Source organism: Parasteatoda tepidariorum, chromosome 6, assembly GCF_043381705.1.
Source record: "Parasteatoda tepidariorum isolate YZ-2023 chromosome 6, CAS_Ptep_4.0, whole genome shotgun sequence".
Lineage (NCBI taxonomy): Eukaryota > Metazoa > Arthropoda > Arachnida > Araneae > Theridiidae > Parasteatoda > Parasteatoda tepidariorum.
The window spans coordinates 71,983,983-72,010,994 of record NC_092209.1 but is presented as its reverse complement, the minus strand read 5'-3'; the positions used below and the strand labels follow the sequence as shown (position 1 = coordinate 72,010,994).

At 30.8% G+C, this 27,012-nt stretch overlaps 2 protein-coding genes across 4 annotated transcripts in view; one reads left to right on the top strand and one right to left on the bottom strand.

The window, feature by feature from the left end:
- Positions 1-2,501: 2,501 nt before the first annotated feature.
- Positions 2,502-27,012, bottom strand: part of LOC122268945 (UPF0193 protein EVG1) — a 33,853-nt gene continuing 9,342 nt past the window's right edge. The window contains exon 4 of one of the 3 annotated variants that reach the window (XM_071182565.1): positions 2,502-2,549. In XM_071182565.1, coding sequence (XP_071038666.1) covers positions 2,517-2,549 — 33 coding nt within the window. In that variant the 3' untranslated portion in view covers positions 2,502-2,516. Of the gene's footprint in view, positions 2,550-2,648; positions 2,784-27,012 lie in introns of those variants that run through there. The other 2 variants (XM_071182566.1, XM_071182567.1) reach the window with 2 other exon arrangements.
- Positions 6,386-26,913, top strand: LOC107436658 (uncharacterized). The gene is made up of 4 exons (XM_016048446.4): positions 6,386-6,824; positions 17,016-17,401; positions 20,257-20,462; positions 26,007-26,913. Exons 1-4 carry the CDS (start codon positions 6,747-6,749, stop codon positions 26,714-26,716), a joined length of 1,380 nt encoding a protein of 459 aa, XP_015903932.2. The 5' UTR covers positions 6,386-6,746; the 3' UTR covers positions 26,717-26,913.

Here is a 27,012-nt window from a genome sequence, read left to right as displayed (position 1 = left end):
TTTGTAATAATTTTGAAATTTCTACTTCAAAATAAATACATATATCAATTTTTAGAACCATCTATAGAGGGGAATGTAACAATAAGCATTTTTCCTTGTTTACTTCTTTTATCTCACTTTCCCATCCCTAAACAAACCAAGCAGATGTTTCCAACTCAGACAGATGATGCACCTGTAAGGTGTCAGTGGGATCAACATGCATTTTCTGTCAAAGGGAATGAGTAATTATTCATTGTTGGTCAAAGGGTTGGACACTAATATGGGCTGATAAGGCCCTCATTTCAACTCCTTTCTGCTCTCAGTTCAGTTAAAAAAATCCTGCAAAAAAGTGTCTCAAATTTAACTATGGCGAGCAGTAAACATGAAACGTTCTCCATTGATGATAAAATGGGTATAATGATAAAAATTGAAAATGGATGTAATCAAGCTGATCTTTGCTGGGAATATAAACTATCCAAATCTGCAGTTTGCAACATATGAAAAAATCGGCAATTAATAATTTCTGCTTATGAAAAAAATTTAGATGGCAGAAAAAAGTTGAGAAAAGCAGATCACAAGGATGTTGAAGAAGCATTACTGAAGTGGTTAACCAATAGAAGAAGCCGCAATCTTCCAGTATCTGGACAAATGTCGATGAATTTGCTAAGCGATTTTATGAAACTGCATTTATGTGCTCGAATGGCAGGTTAAACAGGTTTTCAAAAGCGGAATAACAGAAATCTGGAAAAATTATCTGAGATTCGGGAAGAGTTTCCATATCTGATGTTGAGGATTGCTCATCAGTTAATGATTACTAATTTTTTTTGTACGCAAGACGAAGAGTAATGAAAAATAACGCATTTTTTGCTACTACATAATATTTTTCAGTCATTTATTTAATCATGTGTAATAAAAGGGAGGAGTTTGGAAACCATTAGTTAAATTGCCTGCGTAACGAATATAGTGAACTCCCGGTTATAGTGAACAGAAATTTCAGTCCCTTGAAGGTTCACTATAGCGGGGTTTGACTTTATAAATATTTTATTGACAAAATATAATCTTAAATATTGAAAAAGGCACGAGCTTCAGATAGATTAATCGAGACATATTAGTCTCATTTTTTTTTTTTCTCTGGTGAAGAATGAACTCGGAGGGGCGGGGTGCAAATCGTGGTATCTTAATGGAGCAACAAATTGATACATCGACCGACACTCATTTGAGACTAAAATTCAGCCAAATTGATGTATTCAGTTTTGGATTGACATTAGAAAAGAATACCCTGAAATTGCTAAATAAGCTGTGAAACATTGAATGTCATTTACTCTTCAGCAGTAGATTGGAATGCTGAAGATGACATTAATTTGCAAATTTCAGCAATTATTTCAGACGTAAAAATACTCTGCAGGAAAAACAATCACAGGCAAATCATTTTTTTTTATTAATTCGTTATAATTTAAAATATTGTTGCATTTTTTAATTATTTATAGAATGTGTTTTAGAAAGACAAAAAAAAAACCTTTTAGCTACCTTACCGCTTATTATTTAAGATTGTGATAAAATAAGAAAGCAATAATAAGTTAGTAAATTTTATTTGGATAAAGCTTTCATATCCTCTTTTTTTCCCTGCTCTTTCATCAAAAGGTTCCTTCAAGTAAGTATTAAGTTCAAAGGGTTCCCTTAAAAGGTTGAATACCCCTGTTTTAGGCTGAACAAGTTTTAAGACTCCTAGAGTAGAGCAAAACTAATAGAAATTATGGTTTTGCATTTCTTGCTTGGAACGATAAAATTTAAGAGTTTTGATGAGAAATAAAACCAAACATGTTTTTAAAGATCATTTTAATATTTCATGTCTTATACGAGGGGCCAGGATAGGCTGGTTAGTAGGAAGACTCCCCATGTAGTTAATGGTGAGTGGTACACGTTAAATCTGTCGGGTCACAAAGTCCTCCACATTTTCCTAACAAATTCTACACCAGGGAGTACTGAATTTGACCTGATTGTTCTCTGGTTCAGATCACAATTACGATCTGTGAATTTATTAATTTGTCCCCCCTATAAACTAACTGTGACTTATGTGCGTGACAGTAGTCGAATTATTGGCCATAGATGGCGCCACTGGAAAACAAGAGGCGCATCTCCTTTGTCTCAATGGCATACGACAACAACACACTTATTACAGGTGTAAAGTAAATCTCCAGTAGGAAAAATATAGTTAATTTTTAACATTTTAGAATAAAATCTTGAATAAATAAAGCTTATCTTTAAAAAAAAGAAAACATAATAAATAATAGGTATAAAATATTAAAATTAAATTGTTTAATTTTTTATAATTCTAATGTCTGCAATTCTGAAGTAATAAAAAAAATTTTACAGATCGAAGAATTTAAAAGAGATTAAATCATGGCAAAATTTCTTTAATGAAAAATAATAATAAAAGGAAGGAAAAACATCTGAGAATCTTGTGAGATGACTTTTAACATAGAAACCTCACTTTATCATCATTCTCAAGAATTTGTGAGTTTCTCTTGTTTTACAATCTATAAGTAAATGATTAATGTATGACGAATAACCTGAAAAAGAGAAAAACCCACGTATATCTTCCACAACATACTCAGCTTACACCCGCAAACAAAAACGAGTAAATAAAGCCTTGCAATTGGTAATTTCCTGTTTTTATTGGCACCAGAGAGAAGATTGGCTAATTTATCTTCATTATGAAGAACACATGTTGGTTGCTATTGTTGAAAGGATAGAATTAAGGGTGTAAAGAGGGAAGAAATCCGAGTCCATGACTCAGTTTACTCCTAAAAGCAAATAAAATGGTAAGAATAAAGCGTGAAATATTACACCTGAAATAAAAATTAATATTTGAAGTATAATAACCGTTGCCTTCATGTTATGAACTATTTCTGATATAGCGAGTGAATAACAGAAGAAAAGAACGAAAAAAAGCGAGTCTATGAATGTCTTTTTGTAAAGAGGGTAAAAGCATGCTACATTATGCTTCAAATATGTATTTATATTTGAGGAATATCCATGGCCTGGTAGGTACTTTATTTGCGTCGCACTAGAGCTGCACAATGGGCCATTGGCGACGGTCTGGGGAGCATCCCAGAGAATGATCCGAAAATATGCCATCGCAATTTTGATCCTCTGCTGAGGGGATGGCTTCCTGGTTTGGTAGTCCGTAGACCTGTGCACGAAGTCGTGCACTTTACGGTAGAACAGTTTAGCGAGAACCGATACCTCACATCCTCGGTCCCTACGCATCAGGCTGATCAAAGCGATCACCCACCCGCTTACTGATCGCAGCCTTATGCTTGACTTCGGTGTTCTACTGGAACCGTGTCTTTACGATCGGTCCACTGCGGGACACCATGGCGTGGTACTATAAATTATTCATGATATAGCGAATGAATGAGGGCACTTATTAGTTATTGGACTAATATAGGAAGACATGTGTATCTTAGCGCGGTAATTTGAATGATTATTGATGCAGCGAGTAAATAAATAAATAAAGTTCAAACGATGGAAACTAGTCTGTCAATTAACATATTAGTGATATGGATAATATTTAACACTATAAGCATAGTGGGAAGTTAATAGTTAATCAGGAGTCACTTTTTCTTTTTTGAATAAATAAACAGTGGATTGGGTAGTTTAAACTAGTTTTTGAAAAGGAAGATTAGAATATGTTAAAATAAAAAACACATTTAATTTCAAAATAAAAAACACATTTAAAATATCTGGTCCAGTAGTTAACAAATAGTGTTCTGAATGAAGAAGTTTAGAAGTTTCGAGAGTTAAAACTAGTAAAAAGTTTTTTTTAATTTTTTTTAAAAACATTTTTAGAATCTGAAATTGCATTTAGATCCGATTAATAATAATTATTTATTTATATTTCGGTTGTCTTAACAAAACCATTCAAATTATTAATTATTATGCAAATAAATAGGCAAGAAATTACAATTTTTTTTAAGAAATATAATTTTTTTTAACTATAGTTCATTGAATTCTTGAATATTAGCAGAGATGTCAACTTGCTCCGGACAGCAAATATATATTTTAAATTGGTAGTTTATCAATTGTGATTCTTGGTTTAATAAATTCAATTTAGTAGATTTTTATCCACCACTATTTTTAAACAATTCGTAGGCTTATGTAATTCACCACTTTATATTACTTATGTCGTGCTATACTTTTCAAAAAGCAAACAAAAATAGTCAAATATGTGCAAAAGTTATTTTGTAGTTATCTACCGTTTTACTAATTATTTTGACTTGTCCGGAGCAGTTGGCATATCTGTATTAGGATGAGCACATTGTATATGAAAAATCGTAATGGAATTTTCCATCACGCTTTTTTAAATCAATTATAAAATAACTAATTTAGTTAAAGAAATATGGTTTCCTAATAAACATTTTCAACGTTTATTGCTGCTATTTATTGGCTTATTTTATTTATTATTTCAGCATATATATACAGCAAAAACAAATTCATAATAAACTAGATTCTGTTCCAGGACTGCGATTTCAACTGTCTAACTTAAAACCAAATTTCATATTATTAATGATAAAACGACGAAAATATTAATCCTTTTTTTTTTTTTTTTAAACCGTCGTTGAACAGCCGGCCCAATTTTTATGGGTTTACGACTACTAATGTCCAACTCCGTAGCCTTGTGATTTTGAACCCAATCCAGAAGACAAGGGAACTCCCGGATCGAGTATTGGGGGAAATTTGCCTTCGTGGAGTACTTTGTGATGGAGCTAACCCGCATTTGCGTTACATGGACAGGAAGACCACGAGAACCTCCCACGATTATCCTGACGGCAAGAGGACTCTTACCCATGATCGGTCTACCACTGAGGATATTTCACGTCAGCAACAGTGGTCGGTGTAAGCCGGATGCGGAATTCGTATCGACTGGGATTCGAACCCGGTTCGCCTCATTGGAAGGCGAACGCTCTATCCTCTGAGCCATCGCGGCTCAAAATATTAATCTTAAATTTTTTCAAAATGAAATAGTCTTATCGGTTAATGTATTCACAATTGTCTTTATATATTCTGTTTATAAAGTCGGGGTTCTCCCGAAAGGTAGTCGATCATAGCCGAAAGAAATTGGAATTAAAACCGATGGTCGTTCTACTTACTTATAACTCTAATTTTAAAAAAAGTTAGCAGGCATCACCGTTTTTTTTTTTTTTTTTTTTTTTTTTTTTTTTTTTTTTTTTTTTTAATTTTCTTTCAAAATTCCCACACTTTTTATCATTCATAATACAAAAAAAACCACAGTGTAAAAAAGTATGAAATTTTGCACATTTTTGGATACGAAAAAACTTGCCCTTTTATTAAAATTTTGAATTACAGTCAAACCTCGTTATAGTGTACTGTCTGCGGATTCAGAAATAAGTTCACTATAAACGGGGCTTCACTATATCCAAATTCTTTAAAAATTATTTAGCAAATGGCAGCAGTATTGTTAGAAAAAATGATTATGATAGTACATATTTGTTTATAAACTATTAATTATTACCAATTAAATAAATAATACATCAAATATTAAAATGAAATTTAATAAATTAAATTTTACATTCTATCGAAGAAATTAGTACTTTTCGATCAACTACAATTCTGTTTTAGGAAGAGTTTAGCAATTTTTGTATTAACATTTAGTTAAGAATCTAATATTTCCTAGCCTTCATTTCTTTCAGTTAAAAAAAAATTAGGACTTTTAATATCAATTTCACTTCTGTGATAAAAGTTGCTAACATTTATTTATTTATTATTATTATTTTTTAATATAGAGGGAGGAATGGGCATGTTTAACAACTTTTCCACCCTAGTTTATAAGCGAAGAGCGAGCTAGAGTAAGATTTGACACAATTTAACGAAATGCCGTCATTTACAATTGCATCTCTGGCAAAAATTTAAAATTGGAAAAAAGAAGGAGAACTGTAGAAATGAAATTAAAGTTCACTATAAACAAACTTCCAATTTTTCAGCCGTGTACAATAAGCGTACAAAATAACATTAGTTAAATGGAAATTCGGAAGGGGCCACTAAAAAAGTTCATTACAACCAACCGAGTGTTCACTATATTCCATGTTCGACTGTAATTTCAAAGTTAATAAAGTTCGCTTTCGGCCTCTTTAGTGTTCGTTTGTTCAAAAAACATTTTGTTGTAATTCTAATCTTTGTTAATAATATAGTCGTATTTTTCTTCAAATATGACAATTGTGCTATTCTAGTTCTTTTACCCTCTTTTTCCTTTTTAAATTCAATATATATCTCCCAATCCACTGTTTATTTATTCGCAAAAAAGAAACAAAAAAGAAAAGAAAAAAAGGAACGGAGAAAGAAATACAATGTCTGTAAGTGAAGGAGAGTTAATTGAAAAAAAAAGAAAACAAGGTCTGCTAGAGACCGGATTGATCTGACCTTCCAAAGCAAACGATTACGACTACACTGGGACATGACATCATCGGGCAACACCACACACACACATTTCAGTCCAATATGGACTTTCAACAAAACAACTGGACCAAAGAATAATCGTATTCTTGATTTTTAATGTCAACTTGTAGCGTGCTCTATCAAAATAAAAAATTTATGACTGCGAATTCAAATGAGACCTGTGATTCATTCCCGAGAGCAAAATTTTATCAGCGGTCATCGGTGTTAAGTCAGATAATGCTAAGAAATTATCGGTTGGTTTTATGATTATCATTTTCATGATTGTCCGAGAATGATTTTTTGACGTTATTATGGAATCTGCTAATGATTCTTTCACTTATGAGGCAAAATTGGACATTCCATTTATTGATGGAGAAATGGAAAATCAAGTAAGCCTTATATTAAACTGATATTAATATTAAATTTAATTATTGTTAATAATTTTTGCTGCTGTAATTTTTAAATAAGTAAAAATTTGCATTTTTAAAATGCTTGTTTTTCTTTCTTCTTGTGATTTTATTGATTGTACAATTGATGATTTGTTTCTAAAATTTCATATGCTTCTGAAAACGTACGAATAATGTTTTGGAGTTGATATTTCGATATTAATAAATTACGGCTTTGCAGAATAAAAATCAGTAAATTTCGAATATCGTATATAGAATCTTGATAATTAGTCTTGTTTAAAAAACAAGCATTTTTCAACTAATTTATTTATATTGTTATTGACACAGAAAGTATTTTTTCGCACGAGACAAGAGGGCCGCAAATTTTCAACGAAATAACTGATTCGGAAGAAAAAAAATTTAATTATTAAATCTAACTATTTTCTGTTATTTTTAATTATAACATTAAAAACAAAAGAAATTTTTATTTTTTGAATACAGCAGGATGTTTCAAAAGCGTATTATTTATCATTTTAGTCATGAAACAAAACCCACTAGACTCAAATAATAAGATATTTATGTGCCATAAAACTGGCCGAAAGATTACTTGAATCAACATTGTAATTAAAACTTCCAGACAATGAGGGTAAAACAAATTATATTTTTACATAGGTCATCGCTTTGTTTAAGTTAAATAAACTGAAAAAAAAAGTTAAAATATTAGTTTTAAGTTATAAAATGATACAAAATGTGGGAGCTGATGGGTCTTGTGGGTAAATGTATTTTTTTAATTTTTGAATGAAGTTGTGCAATTTTTTAACAATAAGATTTTAATTTTTCCATGTACGAAGACCAGCTGGTTGGTAAACAGAAATAATGGGGGCGAAAAAGCACCAGAAAAAAGTCCCTGAAAAAAGAAAAGAAAAAAAGCACCGAACATTGACTCACGAGATGATGATTTCATGTTCACTTTAAAAACTCTCATCCCTTCAGGGAAGCGTGCCAAAGGCGCTAATCGAAATTTTCACAGGGGGGTGCAATCAGAGAATATATTTATTACAATATTTCATGAATGTGTTTTCTTTTAATAAATACTTTTCTTTTAGTATTTCTGAGAAACGTTTTTTCATTACTATACGTCAAAATATTTTATTAAAGTTTACATTTAATAATTAAGTTACTAAACTAATTTTTTTTAAAAATTTTACAAGATTTAACTTTTAAAACATCAAAAAAAATCACATTTTTTTAATGAGCACAAAAGAAAAAAAACAATAAGCTACAGTGTCTTATAATAAGTTTTCTATTATTTTTATTTATTTTTGCTATCTCTTCTGGTTAGCAATAAAATATTATTTAATTATAACATTATATTTAAAAATTCATCTTTCGCTCGCAATTGACGAATCGGTGGGGATTTAACATGACATGTGACAAGCATTCTTTGTGGTTGTTTAAAGTATAAAAATAAATAACATAAGAAAGTAAAATATTAATTTTGATTTATTGCATTTCTAGGCTAGTAAGGTAAACGGAAAAAAATTTTTCCTTCAAGATCGCAATGAAAATCTGAAGTCCAAATTTAATGTAATATTCTATTTTATTCGAAGAAATAAATAAAACAATTTAAAATAAAATAAAGACAGAATGTAAAAATATTATGCAGCTGATTTGAGATTTTAAGTCCTTTTAATTATGTACCATACAAAACTTTTGAAAGATATCAAAGTAATTTTATAACTTTTTAACTGTAAATCGTGTTATTTCATGCTCTATATGGATTAGGAAATTCTATAACTGAACTGCATCCATTTTCGGTAGTTTTTAGTATGTGAAGTTGCGAGACCAAGCCTCGACTGTAGAATACTAATGATGGCAGTCACATATAGTGACCATTAGAAATTCAAATTTTTTTTTAGTCATGAAAAAAAAAGGCTCTTTTATTAAAGCTTAAAGAAGTAGTTAAAATTCTTCTGAAAAACATTTTTTTATAAAAAAAACTGAGATAATTAACTTACTCTATGGAATATTAATATTGTATAGACTATGTATTTTTATTTTTAAGAAAAAAAGAAAAAGGAATCGCAAAGCTTAAAAAGCGATATAGTAAGCCCTCTTAAATTTCCCATGATGATTCTTTTTAGTTCTTATCATTTTCGAATAAAATCGTAACTAATTCAAACAATATTACGTTCACGTTGCGTAATAAAAACAATAAACTTGTTAGAAAATGTTTATCGACTTTAAAAATTGATTGTCGCTTCTAAAGAAGGAACAAAAATTATCTTCATATATTGTACCTTAGTACTTCATTTTATTCTATTTTCAAATAGCAAACAATTTAAACTAAATTAAAAAGGAATTTGAAGTTTAAGTAAAAAATAATAAAAATTATTCAGAAATATTTTTTTTTCTTTGACAGACAACGAATTGTAACACAACGATTTGTGATCGGTTTTGTAAATAAGCTCATATCTTAGTTATCAATTAAAATTTGCACCAAAAGTTTCGTTGAAAAAAATTTGATTGAAAATTTTTACAGTTATAATAAGAAAACGTAAGGAAAAAAATTATTTTTTATAAAATTGTCTTTATTTCTATGAATATTTAAGTTAGTTTAACAAAATTTTATGCAGTTGTTGGCATTAAACAACCAAAATAATCGATACTAGTTTGTTTCTTTATTTTCAGGCATAAGGTACACAAAAACGATTTTTTTTTTCGTAATTTATTGTCGGTTCCTAAAACCTCTAAAAGTTTAAAAACTTTATTGATAAATTGAAGAAATCCCATATTCTAATCTAAACACTTCTAAAGTTTAAAATAATTCTCTAATTATTTTTGTTTGAGAAATTCGAAAATTGAAAGTGTCTCTACAATGCTGCAGNAATCTCATCCCTGTATAAAGGTCAACCAGTTTTATCCCAAAGAAATTATTTTTAGAGAAACTTCAGAGGGAGGAAAAGGGACTTCAACAATTTCCCTCCGCGGAAAATTAAATTCCTCATAAAACATTTTAACTTGTGCAAAAAATAAATTTCAGCGGAAATTAGCTGGAAAAATGGAAACATCTGAAAAAAAAGCGGAAATCCGCGAATCCGCGGAAGAATCTCATCCCTGTCCTATGATTGAAACCAAAAAAAAAATAGTTTGACAACTATTTTCCTCCTATTGCTAATGCTATGAACGCTAAAATAGAATGTCAAAATATTGATAAAGCAAAAATTACTTTTGAATAAAAATTTCCCGCAATATGTAAGCTTACCATACAAAAATGCCAAAAAATCTCAATTTTGAATTTTTTGTTGCTTGCATTGATTTTCAAAATAAGTGTAAGGGTAATGTACTTATAAATCATTATTTTAATTACCAATTAAATCAGAATAGTTAAAGTTTTTCATTTATCAAAAGCTTCTATTATGTGATTTTATTTCAAGTTATTCATTAAAATGAAATATTAGTGAAATAAATAGTAATTGTAAGTCTGGAAGATAGTGTAACTCGGATAGCTGAAGTTTTTCATTCATCAAACTTCGATTAAATGATTTCAATATACATTATTCATCAAAATGAAATATTAGTTTAATAATAATTGAAGCGGTCAATGTTAGAAGGGGGTATGTAATATTTTTACGAAAAAAAGTTTTTTGTTGGTTTTGGAATATCAATCACCAATTATCAAATACCGAGAAATTTTCTAAACTGCCTAAAAAAGAAAATCCAACAATTTGGAAACATATAAAACAATCTTTCCACAATTGGCACAATTTTTATTTTTTTATTTTTTTTAAAGTGCAGATTTGTAACATACCCCCTTTTAACATTGACCGCTTCAATTATGAATTACGGAAGATAATGTTTAAGTTTTAGTTTAGTTTTTCATTCAATAGTTTAAGTTTTTCATTTATTGAACTTCGAATCGTATATGATTTTGTAATAAATTATTGGAAGAAAATGAAACATTAGTACAACAGCAATTATAAATTACCAGAGATAATGAAGTATTATTTATCTAAGTTTTTTATTTATCAAACTTCGATTATATTATTTATCGAAATGGAATGTTATTTAAAAATAATTACAAACAACGAATTAATAAATGCGGTCTCTAAAAGAAATTTAATGCCAAAGACTGTTCAGTGGTTTGGTGAAAATAAATGAACAACAATAGGAAGTAAATGTAATTATTATTTGTGTACGAATTAATTAGCTTGACCTTTAAGTTATCAAACATTTCAAGAAATAATTTGCAAAACACAGGAGTTATACGTCCGGAACTGCCGATAAGAATAGAGATATTGTTCATTTTGGTTTAGGAAACCCGTTTGATTATAAGTTAGGAAGTGATACATTGTTTAGTATCTTAATGCTATGAATGATTGTAATTCATTGTTTTAACTTAAACAATGGAATTATTTCTATTTATAGGCCTACTGATGCGAAAGCAGCTAGCATTTTTTATATTACGAAAAAAAAATTGTTTAAACAACGTTATGCTGATTCGTTTATTTTTAAATTCGGTTTTAATAGAATTTTTTTTGTTTTTTTGTTCAAGACTTATAAATCCCTTTTCTATTTATTTAAATCATTAAAGCTCAACTTTTTTCTACAGCGTGCCTTATGTTGTATTCTAAATAATGAACGAAGCAATTAATAAAAAATGGAAAGGATTTTTTTTAATAGTTTAAGCTATAATAAAGAAAACATTTTCATTGTTTATTTGTTATTGCAAAACATAATTGTGCTAAGTTTTAAATTTTAATGTTGTATACATGTGCATTATAGAACAATTTGTAAGTAGCGTGTTTAACGAAAATTAGGGCAAAAAAGTGATCACGTGATTTTAGTTTATAAATAAAACCCTTTCTTAAAAAGTTATACATTTTTAGCAGAAGAATCATCTTAGGTTCAATTTTTTGTCCATGCCTAACTGATTTATTAATTGAAAAAATTTGAATAGGAAAAAAAAAGGAACTTGATTTAAAAACTCTAATTGAATTTAAAAAGGGAACTAAAGTTGGTAAGTGAAAATACCTTAAACAAGGATGAACAACATAAAGTTGTAGTTATTGTTTTGGACGAAAAATTCTAACCATGCATGGCTACCAACTTTTACGCATTTTGCGAAAGATTTTAGTTTTAAAGTGGTAGTAAAATTCATGTTTTTTTATTTATTTATTTGATTTATTAATTTAAAATTATTTTAACCTCTACTGCGTGTAAATAAATTAAACAAAGTATGATCATCATACAAGTGTGCGTTTAAGCTCTTAAACTAGAAAAAAAAATCTGCATATTGCTGTAGTTTAATTTTACTTCTTGGGAAAATCATCTTCGAAAAAATGTTGAAAATTGGCAGGTATGGTATACTCATGGAATATCGAAGGAACTTACTATACGTCAGCAAACTTAAATTAGGTCCATGCAAAGCCTTAGTATAATGTAGTTTGCATTTTTTAAAAGTACAACCAACTAATATAATGTCTTGTAATTTGTTATGGGCTTATGATTTATTTTCACGCAGGATGTGGGAAAAAAAACTTGGACAAAGTTACTGCATCATAGAAGTTAACTAATTTATTTTTAATTTGAGTTCATTTCTTTTTGTTAACCACTTTAATTATAAAATATTTTATTATATATCTCTTAGTTTATGTTTTTTTTTTACAATGTCAAGCATATAATAGATGATAATAGATCATATAATAGATGATCTAATCCATGTCCTATGAATCACAGTGCATGGCCCATTTTAGGGTCAAAAGCCTGCACTAAACCAACCAAAATGGGATATATTAAAAATAGAAGGCTTGCGGCCTATTGCTGAAAATGTTAATAGGCGTTTGCGCAATTGCATTGCTGAAAAAGGCGGCCACTTAGAAAGAAAATAAATTTATTTATTAGTAAATTATATTTTATTCATTATATTTTGCTAATTTATTTATTTTTAATAAAATTATATTTAAAATTGTTTGTCCGTTTTTTTTTTTTTTTTTTTTTTTTTTTTTTTTTTTTGCAGCACTCTTATTTTTTATTATTTTAATATTGAATATTTTATTAATATTTAGTTTTTTTTTAAAATATTTTAATGCTGAATATTTTAACTTAGTTCTATAGGAGAAAACATTTCCAACTACTTTTGTGTAACAATAAAATAAGAGGTTGGGAGCTAGACTAAATGCATTTTGCTTAAATGAATCAAACAACAAATGAAAAATACAACTTAGCAATGTGTTTTAATCCTAAGCCACTTTCAAGTTGAAATTTTTTTTAATTAAAAAAAAGAAAACGGGTGATTATAATGTGAAGCAATTAACTTTAATATATAAGTATACATAATAAAATACTGTAACACAAATTAATTAATGATTGTGACAAAGATATTTTATTCTTTTAAATGTTGATATTATGTTCTCTATTGTTTAAGTGTTAACAGTTACCTGGATTGTTCATTGCAAATTCAATTATTGATAGAAAAAAATATTGTTAACTGCTTCGATGCTTTATTTGATACTATTTAGTTGTTGTGTATTGAAATATACAATAACAATTGTATCTCATAACATATACTTTTGCCATTTCACCGCCATTACGTGAACCTATAAATTTTAGAAATGAATTTATCTACTTTTTGCATTTTAATTTGTTTTTTAATCTTCGCTGAAAATTGCCGCTGTAACATTATCGAAAAAGATACGCAATCTAAACATGTTAATTCTTTAGTTTCGAAACCCAGACATAGGGAAACAAGGCAAGGGAAATATTCTGAAGTGGAAGAAGAAGAAAAAATTGTAGAAACATACCACCATGTTGTAAAAAAGATTCTTCCTCCCGATCCAATGGATGCCAGAGACACGGATACCGGTAATTCAGAAGTACAAAATGATGATAGAGAACAAAAAATTGCGTCAGAACTGCATCAGTTTTCTGTGAAACTTGATAGGATGAGAAAAGATGTCAGTTCTAGAAATAAGGTAGCTAGTTTCATTAAAAACGAGGCGAACAGAAAGGAAGAATTAAAGAATAAATCTATGAAAAACAACCCCAAACGATTTAAAAACACGAAAATTTCTCAGTCGTCATTATCTGGCTGGTACTTCATTTTGATTGCATATGATACAGAAATTTTTGTAAAAGAATGAAAGATATATCTTACGTAAATCTACCATTTCAATCAAGCTAATGCAGAAACCAACTTTTTTACCCCAACTTGGAACAAGAAAATTTAAAGAATATCTTGTAAATCTACCATTGCTATCAAGCTAATTCAGGAATTAACTTTTTTACCCCAACATAACTTAGAACAAGAAAATGTACAGAATATCTTGGATATAATTAATACCAAAAATAAATCAATGTATAGATTTTTTTGTGATGTTTATTTCAAAACTTGAATTTTGATAAAGTTTGGATAAAGTTTTGGATAGGATGAGGTTGTTCCATAAAAACCACCATTATTATAAAATGTTAAGTTTTTTTTCTCATTAAAGGTGAAGATAAAGTATTCTCATTGGAGTTTGCTAATTATCGTTTAAGTGAAAATAAGACAAAAACGCTATCATAATCTTGCAAATTAGAATTGAGGAATTCGTGTTTATGAAACACCAATATTTCATTAGGTTATTTTTTTTTTTCGGTTTCAAATAAAAATATGAAATTTCTAAGATAGAACACGCTAAAAAATACACTTAAAATGATGCAGAAATACTTAAATAATGGCACTTAAATTATGACAACTCGCGGTTCTAACGTCATCCCAGCTTCAGACAAATGAGTACCTGCTTGTTTGGAAAATGAAGGCGGCCGATGGGCAATGCTGATCAAATTGACATCATGATGTTGAACTCGGAAATGACAAATCTGAATACCAAGATTCCTTTGGACGAAAATTAGCTGTTGGGAGAGTATTTTCATTTTGCATGACATTACATAGTCAAGGTCAAAATAAAGAAGTCAAAAAGTGCTATAAACTAGGTTTGATGCAAAATCAGAAAGCCAACAAAAAAAAAAATTAATAGAAGGATCAATAAATGGTCTCCATTCCGTGCTAAATAAGTTAAGTACTAACACAATTGAAATAATAATAATAAATATAAAAAATATATATTGGTATCTTTCATTTGAAAGATTAATTCTAACGATTTTGTAAATTTTTTATTGAATTTCTCAAAAACATTTATCAACTACTAAGCCTTTCCAACGTCCTGGGAAAACTTAAAACGTCCTGAAAAAATTCGGAAAGGTGATTTGAAAACTGGCTGCTTTATTTTTTCAATTTAAAAAAACTAATATTCCTTATATAGTATTTCTGCTATGTGTTAAAAATTTTAAAACAGAGAATTTTATATTAAGAAGATAAAGCGACGAGTTTTCGAATATCCTTTTAGCTATCAGTTTTTCCAGAACACTGGTAAGCCTAGTCGTCTATCAAGGTCTATCGAGCTCAGTTTCGCAATGTTTCAGAGAGAAACACAAAATAATAATAATAATAATCATAATAATAATAATAAATTGAACAAATTATAAGCAGACATGTAGATTTTGGTCTCGAATTTGTAGTAGTCTCAATTTTGTGGGATATGTCAAAATTTATTAAATATTTTGAACAATTAGTTAATAGCAAATATTCAATTATATTAAATTTCCAAAAGTTAAAAAAATGTTTTTATGAATTCTAACAATGTGAATATACTTCAACATAAAATGACGAAATTAATAAATGTTAAGGAAAGAGGATGTTTGTGGTTCAACTATTTATGCATATATTTTATACAACTATTAACTTAATTGAAAAAAAAAAAAACTATTAAATTTCTTTTTGTGACAAGTACAGCGTATGGATGGCGGATATGAGTTAAGTATTTAGATCATAGGTTTCTAAAAATTTGATAATTGAACTTTTTTTAAAACAAATTATGATATTTGCTAGCAATTTTTTAAGAATAATTCGCTGCGAAGTTCTAAGTAGAGAGCAAAATAACTTTTAAACAAATTATTTTAAAATTTTTAAACTTTTCTAACATTATATGTTAATGATGAATAAAAAAATATTTAATTGATTTGTTAAAAATCCAAAATATAAAGTTTGAATTTTAAAAAGAAAAAAAATCAGTTCCAACTTTTAAATGTAAAAATTTTTTTTCATAGAATAGTAAACAAAAAGCTATTTTTACCATAAAACGGGTTAGTAATATTTTTCTCAATAAATTTCTGAATTAATAACTGCTTTAATAACTTAAAATTTATGCAGATTTAAATATGAATTTTGTTTTTCGATTCAAAATAAAATTATTAATTTTAAAGTGTACTCTATTTCAAACATTTTCTTCTGTATGTTAGATTTTACATATCCATTAGAACAGCGATTCCCAAAAGGTGTTCCGTGGAACCTTAGGGTTCCGTGCAATCTTATCGTTTATAACAATTATTTTCAAAAATTCATAATTCAGCAAATTTATTTTCAGCTAATGCATACACCAAGAAAAAAATTCAAAATATTAATTATTTTATTCTACACATTAAATAGTTATAAAATAATTAGTTGTCTTTTTTTGGTTAGTGTATTCATAGCTGGTAATGAACTTTTTTTTTATGATGCCGGGGGTTTCGCAAAAAAAGGTCCAATCATTTAGGGTTCCATAGCCGAAAAAAAATGGGAACCACTACTCTAAAAAGTCCTGATGATACCTTTATAAGTCTTTGACGCCCATTGGGGCTCGGTACGTTGGGAAAAAATATGTTTTGTTTTAGATGATGCTTTATGCGTTAAAACACGAACTAGAACTGATTAAAACACAACTCTAATTTTAAAAAACGTTCAATACCAACGTTAAAAAACTTAACAACTTTTAATTATTTTNTAGAACTGATTAAACTCTAATTTTAAAAAACTTTCAATACCAACGTTGAAAAACTTAACAACTTTTAATTATTTTAAACATAACAGTGCTAACAAAAAAGAACATCATACCAAAGAACAAAAACAGAAAAAACATCAGTGGCGTAACTAGATCACCCATCGCTTTTTAATTTATTGTCGTTTTCAAATAAATGATCTCGTTCATCGCTTTTAATTTATTGTCGTTTTCAAATAAATGATCTAGTTCATCGCTTTTAACAGTATGTACTAAGATATTATTTGGTTTCCTCGCATGTTGGTATTGTCATTTAGATTTTTTTTCTCCCTTTTTTCAGGATCAGGAAGTAAATCGAGTAGCTGGAAGCACTACCAATCCCACCGAACCCTCCAGAACTCACAATACTCGCCCACCTCCCAAAAGTGACGGTGTGCTATCCTTGTTTGGCAATTATTCCTTTCCATATCTATTGACTGCGTCTGTGATTAAGTTAGGTATTTATCTCAATAAACTATACCAGGATAGTTCTGCTGTGGGGAAGTACTACACCGACAAAGAACTAAATTATTGTATAGTGTCTGCGTTTTGTTTGTTTCTGCCAGCGCTTATTTACATCATGTACATTGTATCGGCGTACGTCAAAGAACAAGAGGAAGCTGAAGCTAAAGAAGTTGGCACGAAAGTTGTGTACGGATGCTTGCTGGTGCCATGGCAAATAAAAGGGTAAGCACAAAAATCAAGTTAAACAGGAACTATTTATCTCAGAAGATTTGCTTTTAAAATAGTAATGTATATGGCTAAACCAGTTATTTGGTTTAGCCATTTGGTTACCAACTAAATTCATTTTAACCTTCCATTTTTCTCAAATTATTCTCTTTCCCACTACAATTGGGTACTTGCACTTCAAAAAGATCACGGATACCCACACATGTGACTTATGACATCAGCGCCAGCTGATCGTTTATAAGAAAAATATCGTGTTAAACTTGAGCTAAGTTTCTCCACATAAGTTAAAATGTTAATCAACGTAAAATTAATTAAATACAGCACCATATCGCACATCAAATTTGTTGAAATGTAATTATTTCTCGTCTACATCTTTTACTTAACTTAGATTTATTATTTGTTTAAGTAGTTTCGAGTAACCGTGATATATTTTTGTTTTGTGTACCTGGCAACTTTGCATAATTAGTTTGTTTATGTTCTACATGGCTCCATGTCTGTCTTCGTGTTAAGTAAGAAATGTATAGAGAAAGAATATAGAATGTGTCACTTAAAAGAATTGATACTTGACGGGCACAAATGCCACGTTTCAACAACCAACCAGGATTGAGATAGTGACACTATGTCACTTGTATTTATCCCAATATCCCCTTGAACGATTCCCAATTTTTTCTGATTAGGAAACCTAACTAATTGAGCTTCTTTTGGCAGAACCCAGACTTAATAAATAAAGCTCAATAGCAGCTGCAGCTGTACTAATGTACTACAAATTAATTTTGATATATTTATAGTGAAGAATCAATTTTATATTTAAAAAAAATATTGTTTTATGAATCGCAGTTTTCGAATTAGGTTTGAATGGGCTGTTGAATATACACTACCCTAGAAAAATGAAGGAGACACTTTCAGTTTTCGACAAATTTCTCTAGAAATACTAGAGGTGTTTAATTCATGCGATTTTTCTTACTTAGCAATAAGGTTTAAACCTTTCAGAGGTTTGAGGGACCGACAATAAATTACGAAAAAAACAAGTATTTTTGAATACCTTATACCAGAAAAATCAAGCATTAAGCTTGTAGAGATTATTTCGGTAGTTATTTACAATCACTGCATAAAATTTCGTAATTATATGAGTATTTAAAATAGTTATTTCACACTGCTCATTCGCGGAAAAAAAAATTCATAATTTTGTAAGGAATCGTATTTGGCAACTAATGGAAAAGTTTGATTTGTTAAATCAATTTTCTAAGTAGTGTTTGTAATTTTTAAAAGAAAGCTCAAATAGATCAGGGGTTATCCACAAATTTCCTCAAACAATCGCATCTAGCTGCCCAATTATTATAGGGCAGTGTATTTTTTTTTTATATATTTATACAACTGTCGTTGAACAGCCGACCCAATTTTTGGATTTACGACTTTTAATGTTCAACTCCGTAGCCTTGTAATTTTGAACCNTTTTTCTGATTAGGAAACCTAACTAATCGAGCTTCTTTTGGCAGAACCCAGACTTAATAAATAAAGCTCAATAGCAGCTGCAGCTGTACTAATGTACTACAAATTAATTTTGATATATTTATAGTGAAGAATCAATTTTATATTTTAAAAAAAATTATTGTTTTATGAATAGCAGTTTAGAATTAGGTTTAAATGGGCAGTTGAATATACACTACTCTAGAAAAATGGAGGAGACACTTTCAGTTTTCGACAAATTTCTCTAGAAATACTAGAGGTGTTTAATTCATGCGATTTTTCTTACTTAGCAATAAGGTTTAAACATTTCAGAGGTTTGAGGGACCGTCAATAAATTACGAAAAAAAACAAGCATTTTTGAATGCCTTATACCAGAAAATCAAGCATTAAGCTTGTAGAGATTATTTCGGTAGTTATTTACAAGCATTGCATAAAATTTTGTAATTACATGAGTATTTAAAATAGTTCTTTCACACTGCGCTTGCGCTGAAAAAAAATTTCATAATTTTGTAAGGAATCGTATTTGACAACTGATGAAAAAGTTCGATTTGAATAATCAATTTTCTAAGCTGTGTTGGTAATTTTACCTCCGTAGCCTTGTCATTTTGAACCCAATCCAGAAGACAAGGAACTCCTGGATCAAGTATTGGGAGAAATGTGCCTTCGAGGAGGACTTTTTGGTGGAACTACCCCGCATTTGCGTTACATGGAGAGGAAGACCACGAGAACCTCCCACGGTTAGCCTGACGGCAAGGGGACTCTAACCCATGATCCGTCTACCACTGAGGATATTTCACGTCAGCGCTGGGGTCAGTGCAAGCCGGATGAGGAATTCGTATCAACTAGCCATCGCCGGGAACGAACCCCGGTTCACCTCTATCCCCTGAGCCATCGCGGCTCAGGGTAGTGTAATTTGTAATACTTCAAAATGAAATGAATTATGAATAATTGATTGGATGCAAATTTTGTTAGATTTTTTCTTTTTTTCTAAACAAATGGCCCAACCTGTTATTTTTTTTACGGATCTCTAGGGCTAGGCGAGACACCTTTGGGAACAGATAATCTCATTTGTTATGTTCAGACATTAGGTATTTGATTGTATTTCGTTAAATGTATTTCATTCTGCCTCCTTCCTCTCTTTTTTTCCTCTTGTATTCTCTTTATCCCGCCATAAATCAATTATTTGTTTTACTAAATTTGAAATTGTTTTGAAACATAAAAACACGAAATAGTTAATATATTCATAAACATGATACGTTTGAAATATGCTGCTGTATCAATTGCGATTTTTGTTTCTTATAAGTTTTACTTATTTTTTAAATTTATTAATCATCACCAATTTAAAAAAAAAAAAGTTTTGTAATTTGTTCTAACTTTAATTTCAGACGAGTTGAAGTTCTACAATTTTCAGCGCAACGCATTTGTAACAAGAGACCTCTTACGGAGAACGAATTGGAAGAAAAGTCCTTCTTGGAAAGACAGGCTGCTGTCCTAGAATTTTTTGAAGAGTTTTATGCTGGGCTGATTCAAATGATTCTGCAGCTTTATATTATTATACTTTCTTTAGATACAAAAGTAGAATACAAAGCACGTAAGTTGATATTATGTTAATCTGTAACCATTTTCCAATAAACAATAAGAAAACAAAATACCGGGCTAGCTCTGAAATTATTTATTTATATAGTTACTAGCAGAGCACAGAAAACAGTTACAAATTACAAAAAAAACATATTAACAAAACGAAACTCACATAACACTAAACNTCAAGCATTGTAAAAAAGGATAGAATTCATATAAGTGAATTCCTGTATCAAGTATCAGAATAAATTACTAGAGTTTCTTGAATACATATTAGTGAACACAAAAAGTACCTCCATTATGGAATATGATCACTTCTAGCAGCAATACAGCTCATGTAGCGATACGTGATGCTTTCAATCATGCGGTCTACCAACAATTCCATTGGAAATGCGAGCCATTATTCTTGAAAGCAGTTGCGAGACTCTGAGGAGGAAAGTTGAGAGCAGCTATACGTCTTCCTAAAGCATCCCAACATGCCTGATTGGTTTCAAGCCTGGTGATCCATTTGGCCACTCCGTGCGCAAAATTGTTTGCTGCTGCAGATAATCATTCGCGATGTGAGCACTGTGCGGCGTTACGTTATCGTCCTGGAGCACGAAATCATCACCTATTACACCAGCATTAGGCCGGGATAGCCTGGTCGGTAAGGGAGCTGGGCCCATGTCCGAGAGTTCGAACCCCGCCGGCCGAAGACTCCTCGTGTAGTTGGTGACTGATCCACGTTAAAAAATTCTGTCAAGTCGCAAAGTCCTCCATGTCCCCATAACAAATCGATACCTCAGGGGGTACTGGATTGAAGATCGGCCCGCCTTATAAACAGGTGTGACTCATGATGTCGCAGAAGTAGAATTCTTGGCAATAGATGGCGCCACTGAAAAACAAGAATCACTTACTCTGCCTTAAATTTTCTCGGTTTCACCAAGCAGGCTTGCCTGTGTGGTAAATGGCATTAGAACCAACCAACACCAGCATTAGGGCGTACATAAACATCAAATATGTCATATCTAGACACGTGAGCATTCACAGTTCCGCGTGGAAAGTCATGCAGGTCTGCGTAACCATCCAAAGAGATAACACCACACAAACTGTTTGTATAGTATGCATCTCTTTCACGGATGTTTGATGGATGATATCGAGTTCTAGGTTCTCTCCAAACTAAACAAAGCCTGTTATCGCTTAGGAGGCTGAACCTGGACTCATCTGTAAAGAGAACAGCCTGCCATTGCTCAGCCGTTCAGTGGACAGCATTCCTTTCCATGGCGGGGCGAGAGTGGCACGCGAATGACTTGTCGTTTAGCGAACAAACTAGATTTGTGAAGCCTTCTACGCAAAGTAGACGTGGACACCACTCTTCTAGAGGCTGCACTAAGAGAGGATCTGATCTGACTCGGAGTTGCGGTTCTATTTTTTTTTTTACACATAACAATAAATATCGGTCATCGGGTACGAGTATGTCCGTCCTCGGCTAAAATTCGTGGATGCTGAACCTGTGGTTAAAAATTGTTGCCAAAGTCTATGAACCGCAGAAGGACTCACATTTAGCCAACTGGTCACTTCTGTCTGACTTTGTCCTGCCTCTAGTCTTCGAATAGATGTCCGTCGCAGATTTTCGGACAAACGATGCCTGGAGATCATTGTTACAAATTGGCTTATCTATCTCAAATTTCTGATCTCAGAAACACTGCAAAATTCACAGGCTTGCTATCAAACAAACAATTTTGTGCGCAGATGACGTTATTCCAATACAGTGCCATTAATTTACATATTGCAGTTTTAATTAGCAATTCTTATTTGACAACATATTCAAATTTCATTGGGATTGGTTATTTGTGGGAGAGCTATCACTATTTTTGTAACTTTTCCTTAATTTATGACAGCCAGTGTATCAAGATTGCTAGAGTTATGCCAAGCAAAAAAAAAAAAAAAAAGAAGTCGCTTTTTTTGGAGGGAACCATCTAAAAAAGACCGATTAAAGTTAAAAAGCCGTCTTNCAAATTACAAAAAAAAACATATTAACAAAACGAAACTCACATAACACTAAACGGAGAGATTAATTTGGAGATGTTCTCCAATCGGTTGCCGCAGTTCAACTCAAAAGTTTCGCCACAAGATGGCGTGGTGGTAATTCAGTTTTAAAGTAGTATAGTTCTGTTACAAATCAATATTTACAAATTTAATTTAATATAAACTAATTTCTTTAAAAAAAAATTTTTTTCAAGCATTGTAAAAAAAAGGATAGAATTCATATAAGTGAATTCCTGTATCAAGTATCAGAATAAATTACTAGAGTTTCTTGAATCCATATTAGTGAACACATGTAATAGAATGCATGAATTTATATACAACTGATTATCATAAATTAAGGAAATATCGCAAAAAGGACCATACCTCAAAAAGTTGCGCATAGAATTTAATGAAACTGGCACACATTATAGTGCGCCTAATAATGTATAAAATAACATAAGTATTAACCAGACAATTATGGTGTTACAGAAATTACGTATGAAATGAATAAATAAGTTTAGAATAGAAAAAAGTACTTTCAGTATAGAATATGATCACTTCTAGCAGCAATATAGCGCATACAACGATGTGTGATGCTTTCAATAATGCGGTCAACCAGTTCCATTGGAAGTGCGAACCATTATTCTTGCAAAGCAGTTGCAAAGGGTCTGAGGAAGAAGGTTGCAAGAAGCTACACGTCTTCATGAAGCATCCCAAAAATACTCGATAGGTTTCAAGTCTGGTGGTCAACCTGGCCACTTCATGCGCTAAATTGTTTTGCTCCTAAAGATCCACGATGCCATGTGCGGCGTTACGTAATCGTTCTGGGGCACAAAATCATCACTATTGCATCAACATTAGGGCGACATAAACATCAAAGATGCCATCTCTAGACAAGTGAGCATTCACGGTTCCACGTGGAAAGACATGCAGGTCTGCACGACCACCCAAAAAGAGATACCACCTCACACACAGACACTGCCTCCTTGGTATGCATCTCTTTCACGGATGTTTGATGGTTGATAGCAGATTCTAGGTTATCTCCAAATTAAACAACGCCTACTATCGCTATGGAGGTTAAACCTGGACTCATATGTGAAGAGAACAGTTCTCCTTTGCTCTCCCGTTCAGTGCACAACATTCCTTTCTACGGAGTGACAAGAGTGGCACGCAAATGGCTTGTCGCTTAGCGAGCAAACCAAGTTCGTGAAGCCATCTAGGCATAGTAGACGTCGACACCAATTTTCTGGTTCTAAGAGAGGATCTGATCTGCCTCTGTGTTGCGGTTCTCTTCCTTCATGCACATAATGATAAATATCAGTCATCGGCACTCGTCGTAGCAATTGTCCGTCCTTGGTTAAACCTTCTGGATGCCGAACCTATGGTTAGAAATTGTTGCCAAAGTCTACGAACCACAGAAGGACCCACATATGGCTAACTGGCCACTGCTATCTGACTTTGTCCTGCCTGTAGTCTTCGAATAAATCTCTGCCACAGTTCTTTGGATAAATGATGCCTGGAGATCATTGATACAAATTGGCCTATCTCAAATTTCTGATCTCAGACACACTGCAAAATTCACAGGCTTGCTATCAAACAAACAATTTTGTGCGCAGATGACGTTATTCCAATACAGTGCCATTAATTTACATATTGCAGTTTTAATTAGCAATTCTTATTTGACAACATATTCAAATTTCATTGGGATTGGTTATTTGTGGGAGAGCTATCACTATTTTTGTAACTTTTCCTTAATTTATGACAGCCAGTGTATCAAGATTGCTAGAGTTATGCCAAGCAAAAAAAAAAAAAGGTCGCTTTTGGGGGGGGGGTGTTAAACCATCTAAAAAAGACAGACTTAAATTAAAAAGCCGTCTTTTATTAGAGCTAATATATTTCAAAAACTGTTATAGTATAAAAAAAAGATATAAAGTTGTCAATTAATTAGTACATTAATGTGATTGTATGTTACGAACAATTTGGAACTCTTTTGAAACAGTTCGGAGCAACAGCTTAAACCTTGGAAGCGTTAAGAATAATTATTTTAAACTGCTTAGAATTACAATTAGAAATCAACTTACTTATCTCAGCATAAGTATGTGACTAGTACAAAATTACCCATTAATTGCTAATAGTCTAACTTTTTAACCAAAATGAAATTTTTTCAAACAAATCCTAAGTTTAATACAAAATACCTAATTTATAGAAGATTTAGAACAATTTTAAAAAATAATTATTCTGAATCACTTTAAAGAGAAATAAGGTAGAATTAGAACATGATTGGAAAAGGTAAAGATTTCAGACAAAAATGTCTGGTTTTTGAAGCAGATATGGATACAGCAATTATGCCATAAAAATTATAACGTTTTATTTATTTATGGAACAAATGCCCATAAAAAATTAATATCTTAAAATATTTTACTTATATTATTTTACTGATTACTCACTAAAAATAAATTTAAATGTGTGTATGGTAATTTTGAATTATAAAATATTAAAAAGCCAATAAAGACTGGCTTTTTTTTAAAATAAATGTTGATCTTTTTTATAAAAACCGGTATTGCCTTTTACAAAAACGGCCAGCTTTTTTTGCAACCTTGTTTTTAATGAAAATTAACTTTAAAATTTTACAAATGTTTTTGGTAAAAGTAATACTGATATTTGTACCTGTTTTTTTAGGATGATGGATGATTTGATCATAATTTAATAAAGAATTTCAGAAATTATAGACTTATAAGAGCATTAAATATGTATTTTAATAAATACATTACAATAAAAAGATAAGATGTGAATATTTCTAATTAGTTTTTCAGTTCATTAATTTTTTTAGCACTAAAGTTTGGCCTTCACCTTTAATAAGAATGTCATTGTAAATTTTTTTTATGCTATCATGCGTTTGTGTTACAACATGTTCTTACTAAATTAAATTTTTTTTCTACATGTAGTTAAATTGTTTCATTAAAAAATATAAGTCTTTAAATTATCATGTGTTCCAAAAATGATCAGTGATTTGAAGTATCAAATAAAGAAAAATTAAAAGCAACAGTTTGCTGCATTCTGCTTTGAAAACTGCCGTTTTATTCCAACTAATTCTCAAAACTAGTTACTAAGTAGGCTAACAGATGGTCCTGTCGATAGAAAAACGATAAAACAATGCCTTCAGCTGCATGTTAGACTAATGCAACTGAAACATTTACACAGGCCTCTGTTAATTTTGTCCCTAGACTGCATCACGTTGTTGTTGAAAACAATGTTATTTTGAAATCATTGTTTTATAACTTTTCTTACTCAGTAGTGCCATCTGTTGACAAACTTTGTAAGTAAAATTGAAAATTGGTGGAAAATCTAGTTTCCTTTGCAGAATCTCTTTCTTTTATTTCTTCTTTCCTTTCTTTATTTAATTTTTCAAGACGTCAGTCATTTTAGTGGCATCTAGTGTAACTAATCCTTTGTATATCTGTTTAAGCCTAGTGTATTAATTTTTGTATGCAATGAAATGTATCGAATAAAAATATATCCATTTACGCATAACCGATATTCTGTATTATAGTGACTGGGGAAATCATAGCATCAGGTTTGACACTTATGTCAATGATGGCAGCTGTCAGGCGAAGAGACGATGGCATACTAACTGGAACACTCTCATATACTGGCTGGATGACAATCATGATCTCTCGTGCCATCGCCATTTCCCTTGCTACAACAGTCATCCATGGATGGATGGTCATCGTATGCATCCTTCATGGATTGTTCATATCAACATGGATAAGTTCCATCGCCATAAGGACGCATTACAAAGAATCCCCATCCATGGTGTTCACAAAAAAGAGAAAAATCGCCATGTTCTTTCTTGTCTTCTCAGTCTTTGGTCTACCTTCGCTTACATATTGGCCTATAATGTTCGATTTAAAAAAGCATAAAAGACCACTGATATTTTTGCTTGTACTTTTAATAGAAAATGTAGCATTCACTGCACTTTGGGTAGTATTTAAGGAACACAGGGACTTGCAGAAGCATGATTTAATTCTTGCATGCACCATGGGTGGCTGTTTTGCGGTGGGAGCATTCTTTTTGCTGTTTTATATTTGTTGTAAGCCAAAATACACAGATTCTGTTGTGTATCATGACATGAAAGTGAAAAATGCTGATTCCTTTGGAATGTACTTTGATTTTTGTGATGCTACATTTAAATTATCCAGGAAAAAAGAAGTTGAGACCAAGTTGAAAGAAATACGGGATAAAGGAATGCTACAGCAATGATAACAAGTGAAGAAAGTGTTTTTAAATTAAAAATTTCATCCTAAAATTTAAGGGCGATGCAGATTTATTTTAAAGTACCTTTGTGTAGTTTAACAGTTTGTTCAAGAAATTAAGGTTTAATTGAAACTTCTATGTTATTGATGTTACAATTATTGCAGAGATTTTAAATTTGTTAAATAAAGTTTTTTTTTAACAAATTATAGTTAATTTCATTTATAACATGAAATTGTGTTAGTTTTGTTTCTTTAATGTTCTTAAAATATAATGCATAGTTAATAAAATAAGAAATGTATAAA

What these genes read in the sequence shown, in the direction of transcription:
- LOC107436658 (XM_016048446.4), top strand. Translation starts at nt 6,747, where the DNA reads ATGGAATCTGCTAATGATTCTTTCACTTATGAGGCAAAATTGGACATT. An exon ending in GTGCCATGGCAAATAAAAGG is followed by an intron (nt 17,402 to 20,256) that starts GTAAGCACAAAA and finishes CTTTAATTTCAG; the next exon opens with ACGAGTTGAAGTTCTACAAT. An exon ending in AAAAGTAGAATACAAAGCAC is followed by an intron (nt 20,463 to 26,006) that starts GTAAGTTGATAT and finishes TCTGTATTATAG; the next exon opens with TGACTGGGGAAATCATAGCA.